Source organism: Lithobates pipiens, unplaced genomic scaffold (assembly GCF_037356315.1).
Source record: "Lithobates pipiens isolate NorthernLeopardFrog02 unplaced genomic scaffold, aLitPip1_a1.2 Scaffold_18, whole genome shotgun sequence".
NCBI classification, from domain to species: Eukaryota; Metazoa; Chordata; class Amphibia; order Anura; family Ranidae; genus Lithobates; species Lithobates pipiens.
This window is the reverse complement of record NW_027507758.1, coordinates 482,295,052-482,311,331: the sequence shown is the minus strand read 5'-3', so window position 1 is coordinate 482,311,331 and position 16,280 is coordinate 482,295,052. Positions and strand designations below refer to the sequence as shown.

The 16,280-nt window shown below is 39.8% G+C and overlaps 1 protein-coding gene across 3 annotated transcripts in view; it reads right to left on the bottom strand.

The window, feature by feature from the left end:
• Positions 1-926: 926 nt before the first annotated feature.
• SEPTIN2 (septin 2) overlaps positions 927-16,280 on the bottom strand; it is a 73,655-nt gene continuing 58,301 nt past the window's right edge. For all 3 annotated transcript variants that reach the window (XM_077488422.1, XM_077488424.1, XM_077488423.1), the window contains exons 11-13: positions 15,057-15,111; positions 12,810-12,892; positions 927-5,270 (exon numbers count right to left, since the gene is read on the bottom strand). In XM_077488422.1, the coding sequence (XP_077344548.1) occupies positions 12,812-12,892; positions 15,057-15,111 (136 nt within the window). In that variant the 3' untranslated portion in view covers positions 927-5,270; positions 12,810-12,811. The remainder of the gene's footprint in view (positions 5,271-12,809; positions 12,893-15,056; positions 15,112-16,280) is intronic.

Here is a 16,280-nt window from a genome sequence, read left to right as displayed (position 1 = left end):
CGCTGTAAGCAGCCTTATATATAGTGTGGAGCATGGACTTGGTCCTTCTGATCCATGATTGGTCAAAGGCACCCTGCCTTTGGCCAATTATGGGTCTCTCAGCAGAGCGCGCTGTGACTGGCCAAAGCATGCAGCTTAGGTGCATGCTTTGGCCAATCATCATACAGCAATGCACTGCGATCTCGCGAACGCCCCATATGTTCGGTTCGTTTTAGAAAAACAAACACCCGATGTTCGAGTTGAACTTACATTCGACTTGAACTGTGGGCTCATCCCTAGTAACAGGTAAAACAAGAAAAAGTATGTTATAAAAACCTGGCGCTATCCCATGCTCATTTACTAAGGCAGCCATAACTGCTTGTGACTGATGACTTAACAGCGGACAGCTATTCATTTACAAGCTGTGTCTCAGCAGGAGATCTCCGCTGTTATCCAGCCACTAGATCCTCCCAGCTGCATTGATGGGCACGGATAATTACTGATGGGCAATAAGCTGCACTGATGAGCCAGGCGCCGATGGCCACTGATGAGGTGGCAATGATGGGTAATGATAAACTGCACTGATGGGCATTAATGAGGCTGCACTGAAATCCTGCACTGGTGGCCACACTGATGAGGCCACACTAATGAGACTGTACTAATGGACACTGATGGGTACTGATCTGCTTTATGTTCATATTGTTAAAGTTGTTGTAATGTTTATTTTTGGAACCTAATTCTGCATAAAACATTTGACAGTGTAATTTCATGAGATAATTTACGAGGGCGTGTTTAAGGGTGGACTTACGGGCGGGGTGGAGCAACTGGTGGCGAGTAACTCTTAAGGCCTGGCTAGTGGCTCGGGACTTGAAATTTTGAGTCCTGGTATATACTGTATATCACAATCATTGAAAGAAAATAAATAAGTTATGGAATAGTGCCAAGACTACTTTCAACACAAAAGTTTATTTATTTAAAATGTTGTAATACAAAAAAAACTGTCAAATACCAAAAAGCTACCACCATTGTAGAACACAGAATACAAAATACCATTAGAAAATGTGTTCTTTGGGGAGAAATTGTGTAAAGTCGGAGTGGTAGATCCCCTGTAACATACAGTATGGCAGTGATTCAAATACTGCAGCTTATCAACTACATAAAAGAACTAAGTGGATACAAGGCATTTTAATTCACATTGTGTAATATAAGCACTTACAATATGCAGACTAGTGGTTAGCCTTTACTGATAAAATCAGCAACGTGTAGAAATAGAAAAAACAAAACAAAAAAAAACAAACAAAAAAAAAAAAAAAAAAAAAAAAACGCACATGCTCAAACTTCTGTACGAGCATAATACAAAGGCACATAATTTATCCCCAACGTAGGGACCTCAGATCATGCAAAAGACAGTTTTCAGCAGAAATATATTTCTTATTTGGTAAAAATGGCAGATGAGTAACCCATTTTTTATGTGCTGTATGCAGAGAACTGCCATCAAAACAAATGCTTTGTCAGTTTGAATTTTTTGTTAATTGTACGATGCTACTACTTATTAGTTGGCCATAAAATGCACCCTTTTTGCATAATATGTACATTTTTTTCAGAAACTGCATTGTCCAGCTACTAACAGTCAAAAAGAACTTTTGATTGGATGGACTTTTCCCACCATGTTATATTTGTACAGGTGGAGCTTTGGCCTCAAGCATTCTCTCCTCTTGAGACTTTCTATAGGTCATTAGGACACCAAACACATTAAAATGAATATGGAAAATCAGAAAGGCTAACCATAAAGACCGAGGTTCACAAACTGTCTGTTGTCACGTATCTGTAAAACTTTGTTTTCTGTTAAACTTTAACCAATATCATAGGTGCTCAAACCTGTGGCCCTCCAGCTGTTGCATAACTACAAGTCCCATCATGCCTCTGCCTTCAGAAGTCATGCATGTAATGGTCAGCCATGTAATGTCTCATGGGACACAACGGCAGCATTCTTTGTAAAAATTTTACCTGTCGTCACTTTAAATATCTGCTGTTGCCTGTAAACATTAAAAGCAGGATAAATTCAGATATTGCCATGAGCCACCTATGTGCCCCATATCCTGAGGCACACAGGCAGTCGCTTACTGGTTGTGTCTTGCTTGTTTGACCTCTCCAGCGCCATCCCACTGGCCAATCACAGGGATGAGACAGGAGGAGAAATGGGGTAAACAGCATGGGAGGCGTGGACCTTTTCAAGATTAAAACCATAAAATTGCCAGTTAGAGAATCCTAGATTTGAAGCACCCAAGGGTGCTCATGAGGATCAACAAAATCATTTTTCTGACTGGTCGTTATGGGACATTAGTGTGTATTAGGCCCATTGTGTTATTATTGGACTATGTAAACCATTCCAGTGGTAGTAAAGACCAGTGTTAATTTTAAGAACAGTTAATCTAGTGTTCAGCCAGTAGAAACCAAGATCCTAATCTCTCATTTGTTTTAAATAGAGAAAGGGTGAATTCCTAGATGGCAGGGAAAGAATCATTTTCCACTTAACATAAAACCCCTGCTTGAAACAAAAATCTGGAATGAACAGCAGATGTTGTAGTTTTCATGTACTAGAAGATCACAGTTCATCTAACAAACAATTCACATATGTAGAGCTGTCTTTAGATAGGGAGCCCTAGCCAATATACTGTTTAATAAATAATATGACCTAATGCTTGAGAGAAAAAAATGTAATTTTTAAAAGTTGAGTATGATCTCACATGCCCTAGGAATATGCTTCAGAAAGTGGAAATTTCAGTTGTACAGACTAAAAACTTGTTAACTTGTTCATTTTCAGCTGATTCACAAGTAACATATTGACATCCATGAATAAAAAGATCACCCATTGTCACACTACTAACACTACTAACTTCCCCACATACATGTAGCAGTGGGACAGCATCTTGTGCAAACTGCAACATGGTGGCCAGAGAGGAGGAGCTTGGGAGAAGGGGGTCATTTATGTCCCCATAAATGACACAATATTTGTAACCTGCCATTTCACTTAAGCTCAGGAGTTTAGCGCCACTATGGAAGCTAGTTGTTACCATTGGGGTTGATTTACTATAAACCGAAGAGTGCAAAATCTGATGCAGCTCTGCATAGAAACCAGTTTGCGGGATTTTGTTTTGTCAAAGCTTAATTGAACAAGCTGAAGTTAGAAGCTGATTGGCTACCATGCACAGCTGCGCCAGATTTTGCACGCTCCAGTTTTAGTAAATCAACCTCGCAGAGCAGTTAAACAGTAATCCATATATGAAATGTTGTGGACCTTATTTACAACATGAGAGCTATACTGACTTCATTAACACCATTTGGAATACGAGTCATTAAATCAGTAAGGACACTCATGGCACAGAAGAAAACATAAAATTTACCAACGGTCAGTATGCAAATACCATTCAATTAAGAATCATATTTAACCTTATTTATGCATTACAACAATGTTAATATCTGTATTTAAACTATATTTTGCATACATTAGTTATTTTACATGATTCCAAAGTGGCATTTTCCTTTTAGATGCATCAATGTCTTATAATGAGCTTCTGACCTAAATTATACTGAAAGATGAAACAAACACTTGACGCATTTCCACAGCACCCCAGGATAATAAGAACTCAGGGAGCTGTATCCTGCAAACATTAACGCCAGCTCTCTGTGCTGCTGACCACCACTTCTTTGCACATTATTGCTCAACAAAGCTGTTTATCACACTATAGAACCATGAGGAGAGAGGAGCAAACAGAGATGGGACCAGTGAGACCAAACGAGCAATGGTCACTATGAGCAAAGAAAACATTAAAGGTTACTTGGGTATGGGGTAGCTGCTTCATCTCATCTTCCCCAAGTCACTTAAACTGTCATACTTACAGGTTAGCTTTAAAACCAATGGACTTGTAAGTATATGTAGACCCAAAATCCATTTTTCAGTACGTTTGGCACCAAATCTCACTTTATACAGTTCTCTTAGATCAAATTGTTATTGTGACTCTTAGGAGGTTCCTACCTGAAGATCCTGCCATTAACAGCAATGTCCCTTACAAAGCTGCCAGTGTTAAGCTACTGCCCCACTGTATCACAATCAGCAGCAGCATTGTCAGCCTGATTGCTTCACTAACATTACGTGTGTTAGTACAGCGATCTGTACAATTTGTTTTCATTCACCCTTAGCGTGTACCCTGCATACCAATTTTAAGTCAACAATGTCATCTTACAGATCTTAGATTTCTTTTCAGTAACTGCAATACAATATAAAATGGTAAAAAGGATACAAAAGGCACTTTTAATTGTAACCATACAAACTTGCTTATGTAACTGCTGTAAATCAACAGACATGTTTATCAGCTAGTACTGTTGTAAAAGAAAATGATGTGGAAGACCGTTTTGGAATTGGTTCTTGCAAAGATAAATAAAATATTTTGGAATGGTCATGTTTCTTGCCTGCTTGAATGATGCCTGAGACTTCCCATTTCTTACAGTATATAAAGCTTTTTCAAGGTTGTTTTTTTCTAACACATATGAAAGCAATTCACTTAATGTAAACAGTCTTATGAATGCATGCTCAAGTAATTAAAACCCAAGTATGGTATGGTTGGTAGCTAGACAAGACATACGTACATGTCAGCAACCATTTTTGTATACAAGGTAGTCAGGACTATGTGATTTAAGCTGCCTAGGCTGAACACTCAGAGCCTTTTTTCACAGCAAGAAAAAAATAAATAAAAAATTCTTAAAAAAGCCAAACAAAAAACACACACGAATTAGGAATGCTGACATGTGCCTATTTGATCTAAATGAAGGGTGAATCTAAATGAAGGGTGTAAAGTTGACAACAGGTCAACTTTTACAGACTGGTCCACTAGTGACAACTGCTCATTAACAGTGGTACAATGATCCTTTGGGGGGGGAAAAAAAAACAGAACAAGCAATGTAAAGTAAAATTGAGGTCTCTACTTGTGATATTTTGAATGGATATTACATGCATTTCCATGTTTATATATCTGTGCCAATTTGTGTGTATGTTGTTTAACAGTAAGTAGACTATGGTGTAACAGAGCATAGTTTCTAAAAAAGATTCACATATGAAAAAAAAAGTGTGCTTCTATACAGCGTGCACGGCATAAATCTATGCCTCTGACAAGTCCAGCTTTGTGAAGCTAGCAAATCTAAAAGTGTCAGCATCTTAACATTACAACAGGCCAAAGAGAACAGAACAGATTTCTAGCAGGCTGCAGCTCCTGTTGTGAATTGTCAATCCAGGCCTGAAAGAAAAAACAAAAACAGTGCATTAACACATAATAAAACAGAGAAGCAGGATGTAAACAAGTCTAGGCATTAAAATAAACCCGTCAGAAATACAGGGGCTGCCATTCCCGAGAGTATTTGTGCAGCTGTTGTGCTGATCTAGTAGGGCTTCTTTAGTTTCTAAGAGAGTAGCATGCAGATGAAGTCAGAAGTCTTTATTTGCAGATTTGTACTGGGTCAATCAAAATATTGACAATGAAAGCCAGGCAGCTAGCATGTTCAATAACAGCACATTTTTGTAAATCTTATATTTTTTCATGTGAAAACACTGAAGAAATGACACTTGTACAGCATGTATAACCATGTACATTTTCGGTCACTCTCGGTGTCCTGCGACTCGTTAATGATACAAGGTCTCAGGTGTGAATGGGAAGCAGGCGTGTTAAATTTGGTGTGATCGCTCTCATACTGGTCACTGGAAATTCAACATGGCACCTCATGGCAAAGAACTCTTAGGATCTGAAAAAAAGAATTGCTGCTCTACATAAAGATGGCCTATGCCAGGCATATGCAATTAGCGGACCTCCAGCTGTTGCAGGACTGCAAGTCTCATGAGGCATAGCAAGACTGACGGCCACAAGCATGACACCCAGAGGCAGAGGAATAATGGGACTTGTAGCTTTGCTCAGCGCCATATCCAGGGGTTATGAAGACAAGCAGACTAAGGATATGGATTACTGGAACCATGTTCTGTGGTCTGATGAGACCAAGATAAACTTATTTAGTACAAATGGTGTCAGCATGTTTGGCAGCAACCAGGTGAGGAGTACAAAGACAAGTGTGCCTTACCTACAGTCAAGCATGGTGGTGGGAGTGTCATGGTCTGGGGCTGCATGAGTGCTGCCGGCACTGGGGAGCTACAGTTCATTGAGGGAACCATGAATGCCAACATGTACTGTGACATAATGAAGCAGAGCATGAGCCCCCTCCCTTTGGAAACTGGGCATAGGGCAATATTCCAACATGATAACGACCCCAAGCACACCTCCAAGACGGCCACTGCCTTGCTAAAGAAGTTGAGGGTAAAAGGTGATGGACTGGCCAAGCATGTCTCCAGACCTAAACCCTATTAGGCATCTGGACATACTGGGCAGGAGTGCAAGGTCTCCAAGATCCACCAGCTCTGTGATGTCATCATGGAGGAGTGGAAGAGGACTCCAGTGGCAACCTGTGAAGCTCTGGTGCACTCCATGCCTAAGAGGGTTAAGGTAGTACTGGAAAATAATGGTGGCCACACAAAATATTGACACTTTGGGCCCAATTTGAACATTTTCACTTAGGGGTGTACTCACTTTTGTTACCAGCGGTTTAGACATTAATGGCTGTGTGTTGAGTTATTTTGAGGGGACAGCAAATTTACACTGTTATACAAGCTGTACACTCACTACATTACATTGTAGCAAAGTGCCATTTCTTCAGCGTTGTCACATAAAAAGGTATCAAAATATTTAAAAAAATGTGAGGAGTTTGCTACAAATACATACGGTATCTCACAAAAGTGAGTAAACTTTTGGGACGTGGCACAGGTATAGGTTTTCCATTTCTATGATAAGGTCTCTTTTTCGTTTTGCTATTGCGACAATGAATTCTGGGAGAAAATCCCTGGATCGCTGTCACTAGAGGCAGCAGATCAGGGAGAGGCTGCAGCAGTAGAAACATGTTGCATGTTCCACCCTAAAAAAAATGATGTACAGTGCCTTGCGAAAGTATTCGGCCCCCTTGAACTTTTCAACCTTTTGCCACATTTCAGGCTTCAAACAAAGATATAACATTTTAAATTTTTTGTGAAGAATCACCAACAAGTGGGACACAATTGTGAAGTGGAACGAAATCTATTGGATAATTTTAACTTTTTTAGCAAATAAAAAACTGAAAAGTGGTGCGTGCAAAATTATTCGGCCCCTTTACTTTCAGTGCAGCAAACTCACTCCAGAAGTTCAGTGAGGATCTCTGAATGATCCAATGTTGTCCTAAATGACTGATGGTGATAAATAGAATCCACCTGTGTGTAATCAAGTCTCTGTATAAATGCACCTGCTCTGTGATAGTCTCAGGGTTCTGTTGAAAGCGCAGAGAGCATCATGAAGACAAAGGAACACACCAGGCAGGTCCGTAATACTGTTGTGGAGAAGTTTAAAGCTGGATTTGGATACAAAAAGATTTCCCAAGCTTTAAACATCCCAAGGAGCACTGTGCAAGTGATCATTTTGAAATGGGAGTATCAGACCACTGCAAATCTACCAAGACCTGGTCATCCCTCTAAACTTTCAGCTCAGACAAGGAGGAGACTGATCAGAGATGCAGCCAAGAGGCCCATGATCACTCTGGATGAACTGCAGAGAACTACAGCTGAGGTGGGAGAGTCTGTCCATAGGACAACAATCAGTCGTACACTGCACAAATCTGGCCTTTATGGAAGAGTGGCAAGAAGAAAGCCATTTCTCAAAGATATCCATAAAAAGTCTCTTCTAAAGTTTGCCACAAGCCACCTGGGAGACACCAAACATGTGGAAGAAGGTGCTCTGGTCAGATGAAACCAAAATCGAACTTTTTGCCCACAACGCAAAACGATATGTTTTGCATAAAAGCAACACAGCTCATCACCCTCAACACACCACCCCCACTGTCAAACATGGTGGTGGCAGCATCATGGTTTGGGCCTGCTTTTCTTCAGCAGGGACAGGGAAGATGGTTAAAATTGAGGGGGAAGATGGATGCAGCCAAATACAGGACCATTCTGGATGAAAACCTGTTGGAGTCTGCAAAAGACCTGAAACTGGGACGGAGATTTATCTTCCAACAAGACAATGATCCCAAACATACAGCAAAATCTACAAAGGAATGGTTCACAAATAAACGTATCCAGGTGTTAGAATGGCCAAGTCAAAGTCCAGACTTGAATCCAATCGAGAATCTGTGGAAAGCTGAAAACTGCTGTTCACAAAAGCTCTCCATCCAACCTCACTAAGCTCGAGCTGTTTTGCAAGGAAGAATGGGCAAGAATTTCAGTCTCTCGATGTGCAAAACTGATAGAGACATACCCCAAGCGACTTGCAGCTGTAATCGCAGCAAAAGGTGGCGCTACAAAGTATTAATGCAAGGGGGCCGAATAATTTTGCACGCCCCACTTTTCATTTTTTTATTCGTTAAAAAAGTTTCAAAAATCCAATAGATTTCGTTCCACTTCACAATTGTGTCCCACTTGTTGGTGATTCTTCACAAAAAATAAAAATTTTATATCTTTATGTTTGAAGCCTGAAATGTGGCAAAAGGTTGAAAAGTTCAAGGGGGCCGAATATTTTCGCAAGGCACTGTACATGTGATTGTGAGATGACATCACTAGGGAGCAAGTAGTCCATTATGCTTTACCTTTGCAGGGAATGAAAGAGGAAGTAAACCCATCAGGGTTTACTTCCTCTTTAAGGAACTCAGAAAATTGTTTCCAATTGAGAGCAGTCTACTGTCTGGAATTGTACTAGCTGGATGGAGAAAAGCCAATGTAGCACCAATATTTAAAAAAGGGTAAAGATAGATCCCTGGGAATTACAGACCAGTTAGCCCATCATCAATTGTATGCAAGTTCTTGGAAGGGGATAAGGGACTATATACAAGATTTTAGTAACGAAAATGGTATCATTAGCAATAATCAGCATGGATTCATGAAGAATTGTTCTTTCCAAACTAATCTATTAACCTTCTATGAAGAGGTGAGCTACCATCTAGATAAAGGAAGGCTTCTAGACGTAGCATATCTGGATTTTGCAAAAGCATTTGATACAGTTCCCCATAAATGTTTACTGTACAAAGTAAGGCCTGTTGGCATGGATCATAGGGTGAGTACATGGATTGAAAACTGGCTACAGGGGCAAGTTCAGAGGGTATTGATAAATAGGGAGTACTCGGAATGGTCCGGGGTGGAAAGTGGGTGCCCCAGGGTTCTGTCCTGGGACCAATCCCATTTCATTTATTCATAAACGACCCAGAGGATGGGATAAACCACTCAATCTCTGTATTTGTGGATGATACTAAGCTAAGCAGGGCAATAACTTCTCTGCAGGATGTGTAAACCTTACAACAAGATCTGAACAAATTAATGGGGGGGTGGGCAACTGCAGGGCAAATGTGGTTTAATGTAGACAAAATTAATGTATTTGGGTGGCAAAAATATGAATGCGATCTACTCACTAAGGGGAGAACCTCTGGGGGAATCTAGGATGGAGAAGGACCTGGGGGTCCTAGTAGATGATAGGCTCAGCAATGGCATGCAATGCCAAGCTGCTGCAAGCAATGCAAACAGAATCTTGGCATTAAAAAGGGGATCAATGCCAGAGATAAAACAATATTTCTCCCACTCTACAAGACTCTGGTCCGGCCACACCTGGAGTATGCTGTCCAGTTCTGGGCACCAGTCCTAAGGAAGGATGTGCTGGAACTGGAGATAGTCGGAGAAGGGCAACAAAACTAATAAAAGGGACTGGAGGACCTTAGTTATAAGGAAAGGTTGCGAGCACTGAACTTGAGAGAGGAGATATGATTTCAATGTACTGGCGAACCACGATCAATATTAAAATTCCCTTTTCGCAGAAAATTTTTCTAAGACACGGACCATTCACTGAAACTAATAGAAAAGCAGTTTAACCTTAAACTGCGTAGAGGGTTCTTTGCGGCAAGAGCGGTTAAGATGTGGAATTCTCTTCCACAGGCTGTGGTTTCAGTGGGGAACATCGATAATTTCAAAAAACTATTAAGCCCCATATACACTATCAGTTTTTCTGCTGAGTTTTTTTCTTCAGGTTTACCAAAACCATGTAGTGCAAGGGCCTAAGGTTTGACCTCATATTATATGGTTTTGGTAAATCTGAAAGAAAAACTCAGCAGAAAAACGGATAGTGTGTATAGGGCTTTAGAGAAGCACCTGAACGACCACAACATACAGGCATATACAATGTAATACTGACATAAAATCACACACATAGGTTGGACTTGTCTTTTTTTTTCAACCTTGCCTACTATACAACTATGTAAATAAATGAAGGGGTGTACTTGATCGGCAACAAGGTTTAGGTAGGTGGCATGAGTCAAAGTAACACTCACATGACTGACAGGAACCAAGGTTTCCCAGTGGAGCATTGCCCAAAGCATCACACTGCCTCCACCAGCTTTCTTTCTTGCCATACCTGCAACCTAGTGCCATCTCTTTCAGAGATAAGAGACACACAAACCCAGCCATCCACAGGATGTAAAGAAATATGTAATTCATCAGATCAGGACACATCCCTCTATGGTCCAGTTCTGATGCTCATGTGCCCATTGTAGGCGCTTTTGGCTGTGGACACCAGTCAGCATGAGCACCTTCACTAGTCTGTGGCTACGCAGCTTTCTACACAAACTGCAATGCCCATTTTTTCAGCTTTTAAACACATCAACTTCAGGGGCAACATGTTTACTTGCTGCTCAATACATCCTACATACTCTCAGAGGATGCCATTGTAACAAGATAATCATTATAATTTACTTAACCTGTCAGTGGTCATAAAAAAGGTATGGCTAATTGGTGTGTTTACCATTTTAATTTCTCAGTTATATATTTACACACACAGTATATTTCTAGGGCTGCAACTAACGATTATTTTCATAATCGATGAGTTGGCCGATTATTGTTTTGATTAATCAATTAATCGGTTAATAACCTTTAAAAAAAAAGAAAAAGAAAAAAAGAAAAGTGGGTCAAATTGACGTTCATTTTCAACCACAGTGACGGGAACATTTGGAAATAGAAAACTTCTTGGTCAAAGGAATTTTCAGACAGTGTATGTGGTTTTTGTTCAGAAATGAAGTGAAAATTTCAAACAAAATTCTTTCATTCAGTGAATGTACAAAGATTTTTCATCTGAATATTCTCACCTGAAAATTGATCCGTGAGACCAGCATAAGGCTTGGTACACACCTATGCAGTTTTTTCTTTTGATCTGTTTCTGCAGTGCTTTGTGCTGTGCGTTTTGATTTTTGCGCAAGTGATTTTACTCCAAATTTGCGGTTTTTGCATTTTTTCGGGGCAGATTAAAAAGCACAAATTGCTGCAAAAACACATTACATTCTTTTCTGCAGCTTCTCCATTGAAGTATATTGAACCAAAAAAGCACCCTTTTGGATTAAAAGTCCCTGAACCCTTTCCAAATATGCAGTGGCTGAAAAAAGCACAGATATGAACGTGTCCCATAGGAAACCATGTAAATGAACTGTAGTGCGTTTCTGCAAAAAGCACCAATAAACATATAGATGTGAACCAGGCCTAAGACGTTTAGTAACATAATGGGGTTAAAAAGACTAAAATGAGCCCTTTATAGTACAAAAAAAAGCAGATAATCACTACTGGAAACTTTTTTTTTTACTGCAGAACAGTGAAAGTAATATTTACAGTAGTGATTATATTTTTGTACTATAAAGGGCTCATTTTCGGTTTTTTTTTAAACCCCATTATGTTACTGGGCGATTAATCGATTATGAAAATAGTAATCGATTAATTTTATAATCGATTAGTTGTTTCAGCCCTATATATTTCCATAATTCTTTACTCTGCTGTGTTTATCTGGCTAAGGCACTCATGTTGTCCCTTAGGAACTACCGCTCATAAGTGGTTACGTTTAGCTAGCCTCAGGTGAGAGCCTTTAAATTAGAAAATACCAACATAACAGCTCAACCGAAGAAGACCCTTAGAACCCAATCAATTAAATATGTCCTTAATATAAAAGGTGAGATAGATTGCAGATTAAGTGTCTATCAGAAGGACGTTTATTACCACTTGTCAGGCAAGCCTCATGACTTTGCTTTCTTTTTTGAGGTGCAAAAGGTGAACATAGGAACAGCATACAACACATTTTCTAGTAATATTATATTAACGGGAATAAAGGATTGTTGGTGATCACAGATGAGGTTAGTAGACCTCATGATTGCTGGTGTATGAATGAATACCTATTTCTGTCCAAAGCAATCAGTGGCTCTCATGTCTGTAGTGCAGTAAGGAAACATCTTGACACAGGCAACGATATTCCTTCCTTTAGTCAAGTTCCATCAGAAAGCCAAGTCTACCTTTTATGAAATCTACAATTAAACAAGGTTTGCTGCCTAGGCAAGGTTATAGTTGAGGAAGGAATAGGACAATGTTTTTGAACACACAGTATAGGTTTTATTGAATAAGTAGTTGATGCTTGGAACAGACTTCAGGTAGAGTTAGAGTGGGTCAATAGTAAGTGAATTAAAAAAAATGCAATGCCTGTGTAATCTTGGGCGTGTCAAAGTCGGACCAAAGTAGTGCAGGGACTACTTTGAAGTCACACAGATATGAATGGTACTCCTTGGAAATCATAGGTTACGACTTGTCATGCGACAGTCCCAAGTCGCAGGACAAGTTGCACAAGCGTGAAAAGGGCTTAAATCTTTTTCTGAAAAGTAAAAAAAACGACATCCAAATACACAGCAGAAAAATGTATCCTTACCATTACATGTGTGCATCACCATCTTGTCTCTGAATTTGCATCTGAGCTTGCATTCTTACAATCATTTCCTGCATACGGCGAAGCTACAAGATAGATTAAAACCAAATGTTAGCAAAACTACTATAACTATGCATTTTCTTGTAGAATGTAAAAACTGGTCATATTTTGTTTAAATTATTTCTGGGCATATGCAGCTTGATATTTTTTAAAGCAAAGTTTTAGCAGTGCTTGTGTCAGGGCATACTACAGGGCAGAGTTTGGGGTATGAGGGGTGATTAGCCACTCAAAGGAGTGAAATCGGATACATCAACACACATGCAGCAGTTAACATTCTTACAGTGTGATGCAGCACCAAGAAAGCTTTAGTAAATTGTTGTGTGTATTGTACATTTCACCTCAATACACTGTAAGTGCTTAGCATCAGAATAGCACATCAAGCACCCCCTTATAACAACCATTAGTATGAGGCATAATGTACAAGCACCTTGATGAGAAGTCCACGTAGCTGCTGGTTTGCAACAAACAATATTAGGAATGGCAGATTTTGGCTTTTAAAGTCACTGAGAAGTCTATTGACAGCCTTTGTGTGACCATACATACTAAGGTTGGCCATAGAGGAATTTTCTTTCCTGAAACCATTCCCCCACCCCCCTTGAATCTCTCCTATGGAGCCATTGTGTTCTCCTGCCAGGAGAACACAGTGATTATTCCTAGTGGCTATTACAGCCACTAGCAATAATCGCATGTATAAAAAATATTATATATATATATATATATATATATATATATATATATATATATATATATATATATATATATATATATATATTCATTCAACAGGCTGGACTACTCAGCCAGCTCATACATGGTTTGGATCTTGGCAGGTTCAGCTTAATCTATCTTTGCCTGACAATTATGCACGAAGGGGGGTTGCCCTAGCGAGCAGCACACAACTTGCAGCCAGTAGCTGCGTTTGCTTTTCATTTACTTTCCTATGAAAAAAAAGGGAGCAGGTATAGAATCACCATGTGTTTGCGAACAGCTGCTAGCCAAATTAGGAAGACAATGTGACAAGTTACAGGAAGGATAAAATAACCTCCTGTGCTCAGGCCAAAGACATTGGCTCTTCTACTCTTCTATTACTAGTCTACAGCCTATATACAAAAAAAGAAAAGCTAAACTAACTTACTATCTCAAAAAGACAAAAATGTTGCAGACACAGCATGAGGCAGTTTGTATTTAAAAAAAAATAATAATTTTAAATACGTTAAAATATACGACAAACATGGAAAAGCATTTAAAAGAAAAATACCCTCCCTCTACAAGCAGTCAACACATACCCAATCCTATTATATGGAGATAAGGAGCCACAATATATCAAAGTATATTGAAACATGTATATGATGTTGGCAAAGTGAGGGTCCTCCTCTCTATAGTCTAAAGCCTAGTACACACGGGCCAACTGTCAAGTGGCATCGACCAGTTCAATAGAAACTGTCCGACATTTGGCCCATGTGTACAGCAGCCAGTCCAACAGAAGCCAACCGAATTGGAAGGGTCATGGCTGAAAAATGGCTGCCAACAGCTCTCGATCAGCGCTCTCAGCCAATGGGAGTGAGAGCGTGCCGACTGGAGTGTTCTGGTGGGGGGTAGTCCCCCCCGTTTCTTTTGTTCAACCTGTTAAGTTGAACAAAAAAAAAAAACGAGTTGTATGTACAAGGCTTAAAGTGGATGTAAACCTGATTCATGAAATTTGACCTAAGCACATTTATCTGTAGTGCTTACTTATCTCTGTCCAAAGCGCCAAGTCCCGTGTTTTTCTGCTGCTCAGTTCTTATGTTATCAGCACAAAAACTTCTGACAAGTTCACCGACACAGCAGATAAAACCAGCCTGAAATCGGGTGGGTGCTATAAACAGATTAGCAGAGAGCTTGTCTATTTACAGCTCTGTACATTCCTTCCTTTGCCTATGTGGGGGGGTGTGTTGTGCCTTTCCTCCAATCAGTTGTCACACAGTGTATGCCAATACTTCACTCCCAGTGCAGAACAGGGAGGAAAAATTCTAACATGATGTGCACTTTCTAAAGACTATAGCAAGCTGAAGACCGCAGATATAAATGTAAATCTTATTGAGATTTATTTTTTTCATCCCTGAGGCTGTTCACTTCACTGGGTATATGTGATGATTTACATCCACTTTAAAAACTTAAGGTTGCTTAGAATGCAATAATTTGAGAATTTCTCACCTCAGCTTCTTTTTCCAGCAGTATCTGGTCCTTGGACACCTCAATGTTCTCCACACTGATATAGAAAAAGAACAGCAGGTAAAAGTAAGGTAAATCAGATTTAAGAAATCAGACCATTCAACACTTTAAGGTATAGTTCTAAATATTAACAACTTCTATATTCTATCTCAGGAGTCTCCAAACTTTCTAAACAAAGGGCCAGTTTATTGTCCTTCAGACTTTAGGGGAGCCGGACTGGAAAGCGGCAGTGGAAACAGACACCTTTCCCACTGGGGCGTTTTTTTAGGCGCTTTTGGGCTAAAAATAGCACCTGTAAAGTGCCTGCAAAACGGCTCCCCTGCAGTCTGTGTGAAAGAGAGTGCTTTCACAGTGAGGCGATGCGCTGGCAGGATGTTAAAAAAACAAAAAAAAAGTCCGGCAAGTGGCACGTTTGGAGTGGTGTATACCGCTCCTCCACCACCCCTGCCCATTGATATTAATGGGCACCACTGCCGAAGCGCATGTAATGGGATTTGGCAGCGGTGCTTCACGGGCGCATTTAACCTCTTTTTTCAGCCGCTAGCTGGGTTATAAGTGCCCCAATAGCAGCCGAATAGCACTGCTAAAATTAGCAGCATTTTACCATCAACGCCTGCCCGCTCCAGTGTGAAAGCAGCCCATGAAATAAAAACAGGTAGTCAAAACTTTTGGACGAAAAAAAAAAAAAAAAAAAAAAAAATGGGCTAACTTTACTGTTTTATTTATTTTATTTTTTTTTATTTAAATCATTTAGTGTATTTTTTTCCCCCAAAAAAATTGCATTTGAAAGACCTCTGCGCAAATGCTGTGTGACATAAAATATTGCAACAACCGCTATTTTATTCCCTAGGGTCTCTGCTAAAAAAATATATATATATAATTTTTTGGGGGTCTAAGTGATTTTCTGGAAGAAAATACAGGACTTTTACTTGTAAGCAAAAAGTGTCAGAAAAGATTTAGTCTTTAAATGGTTAAACTGAGAACTCTACACACAGAGCTGAGTCCATTCATTCAAGTGTAAACATTGTATCTTTTTGCTCTTTTCTTGGCTGACTGCCCAGAGAGGAAACAAGTGCTTCTATGAAGACTCAGGCAACTTGCATTGACTTCTATTACAGAAGTCATTTCCAAGTCGCGGTGTAGTTCTAAATCGGCCGATGAATTAAAAACCGGCAAATATCGGCCGATATATCGGTCGACCTCCAA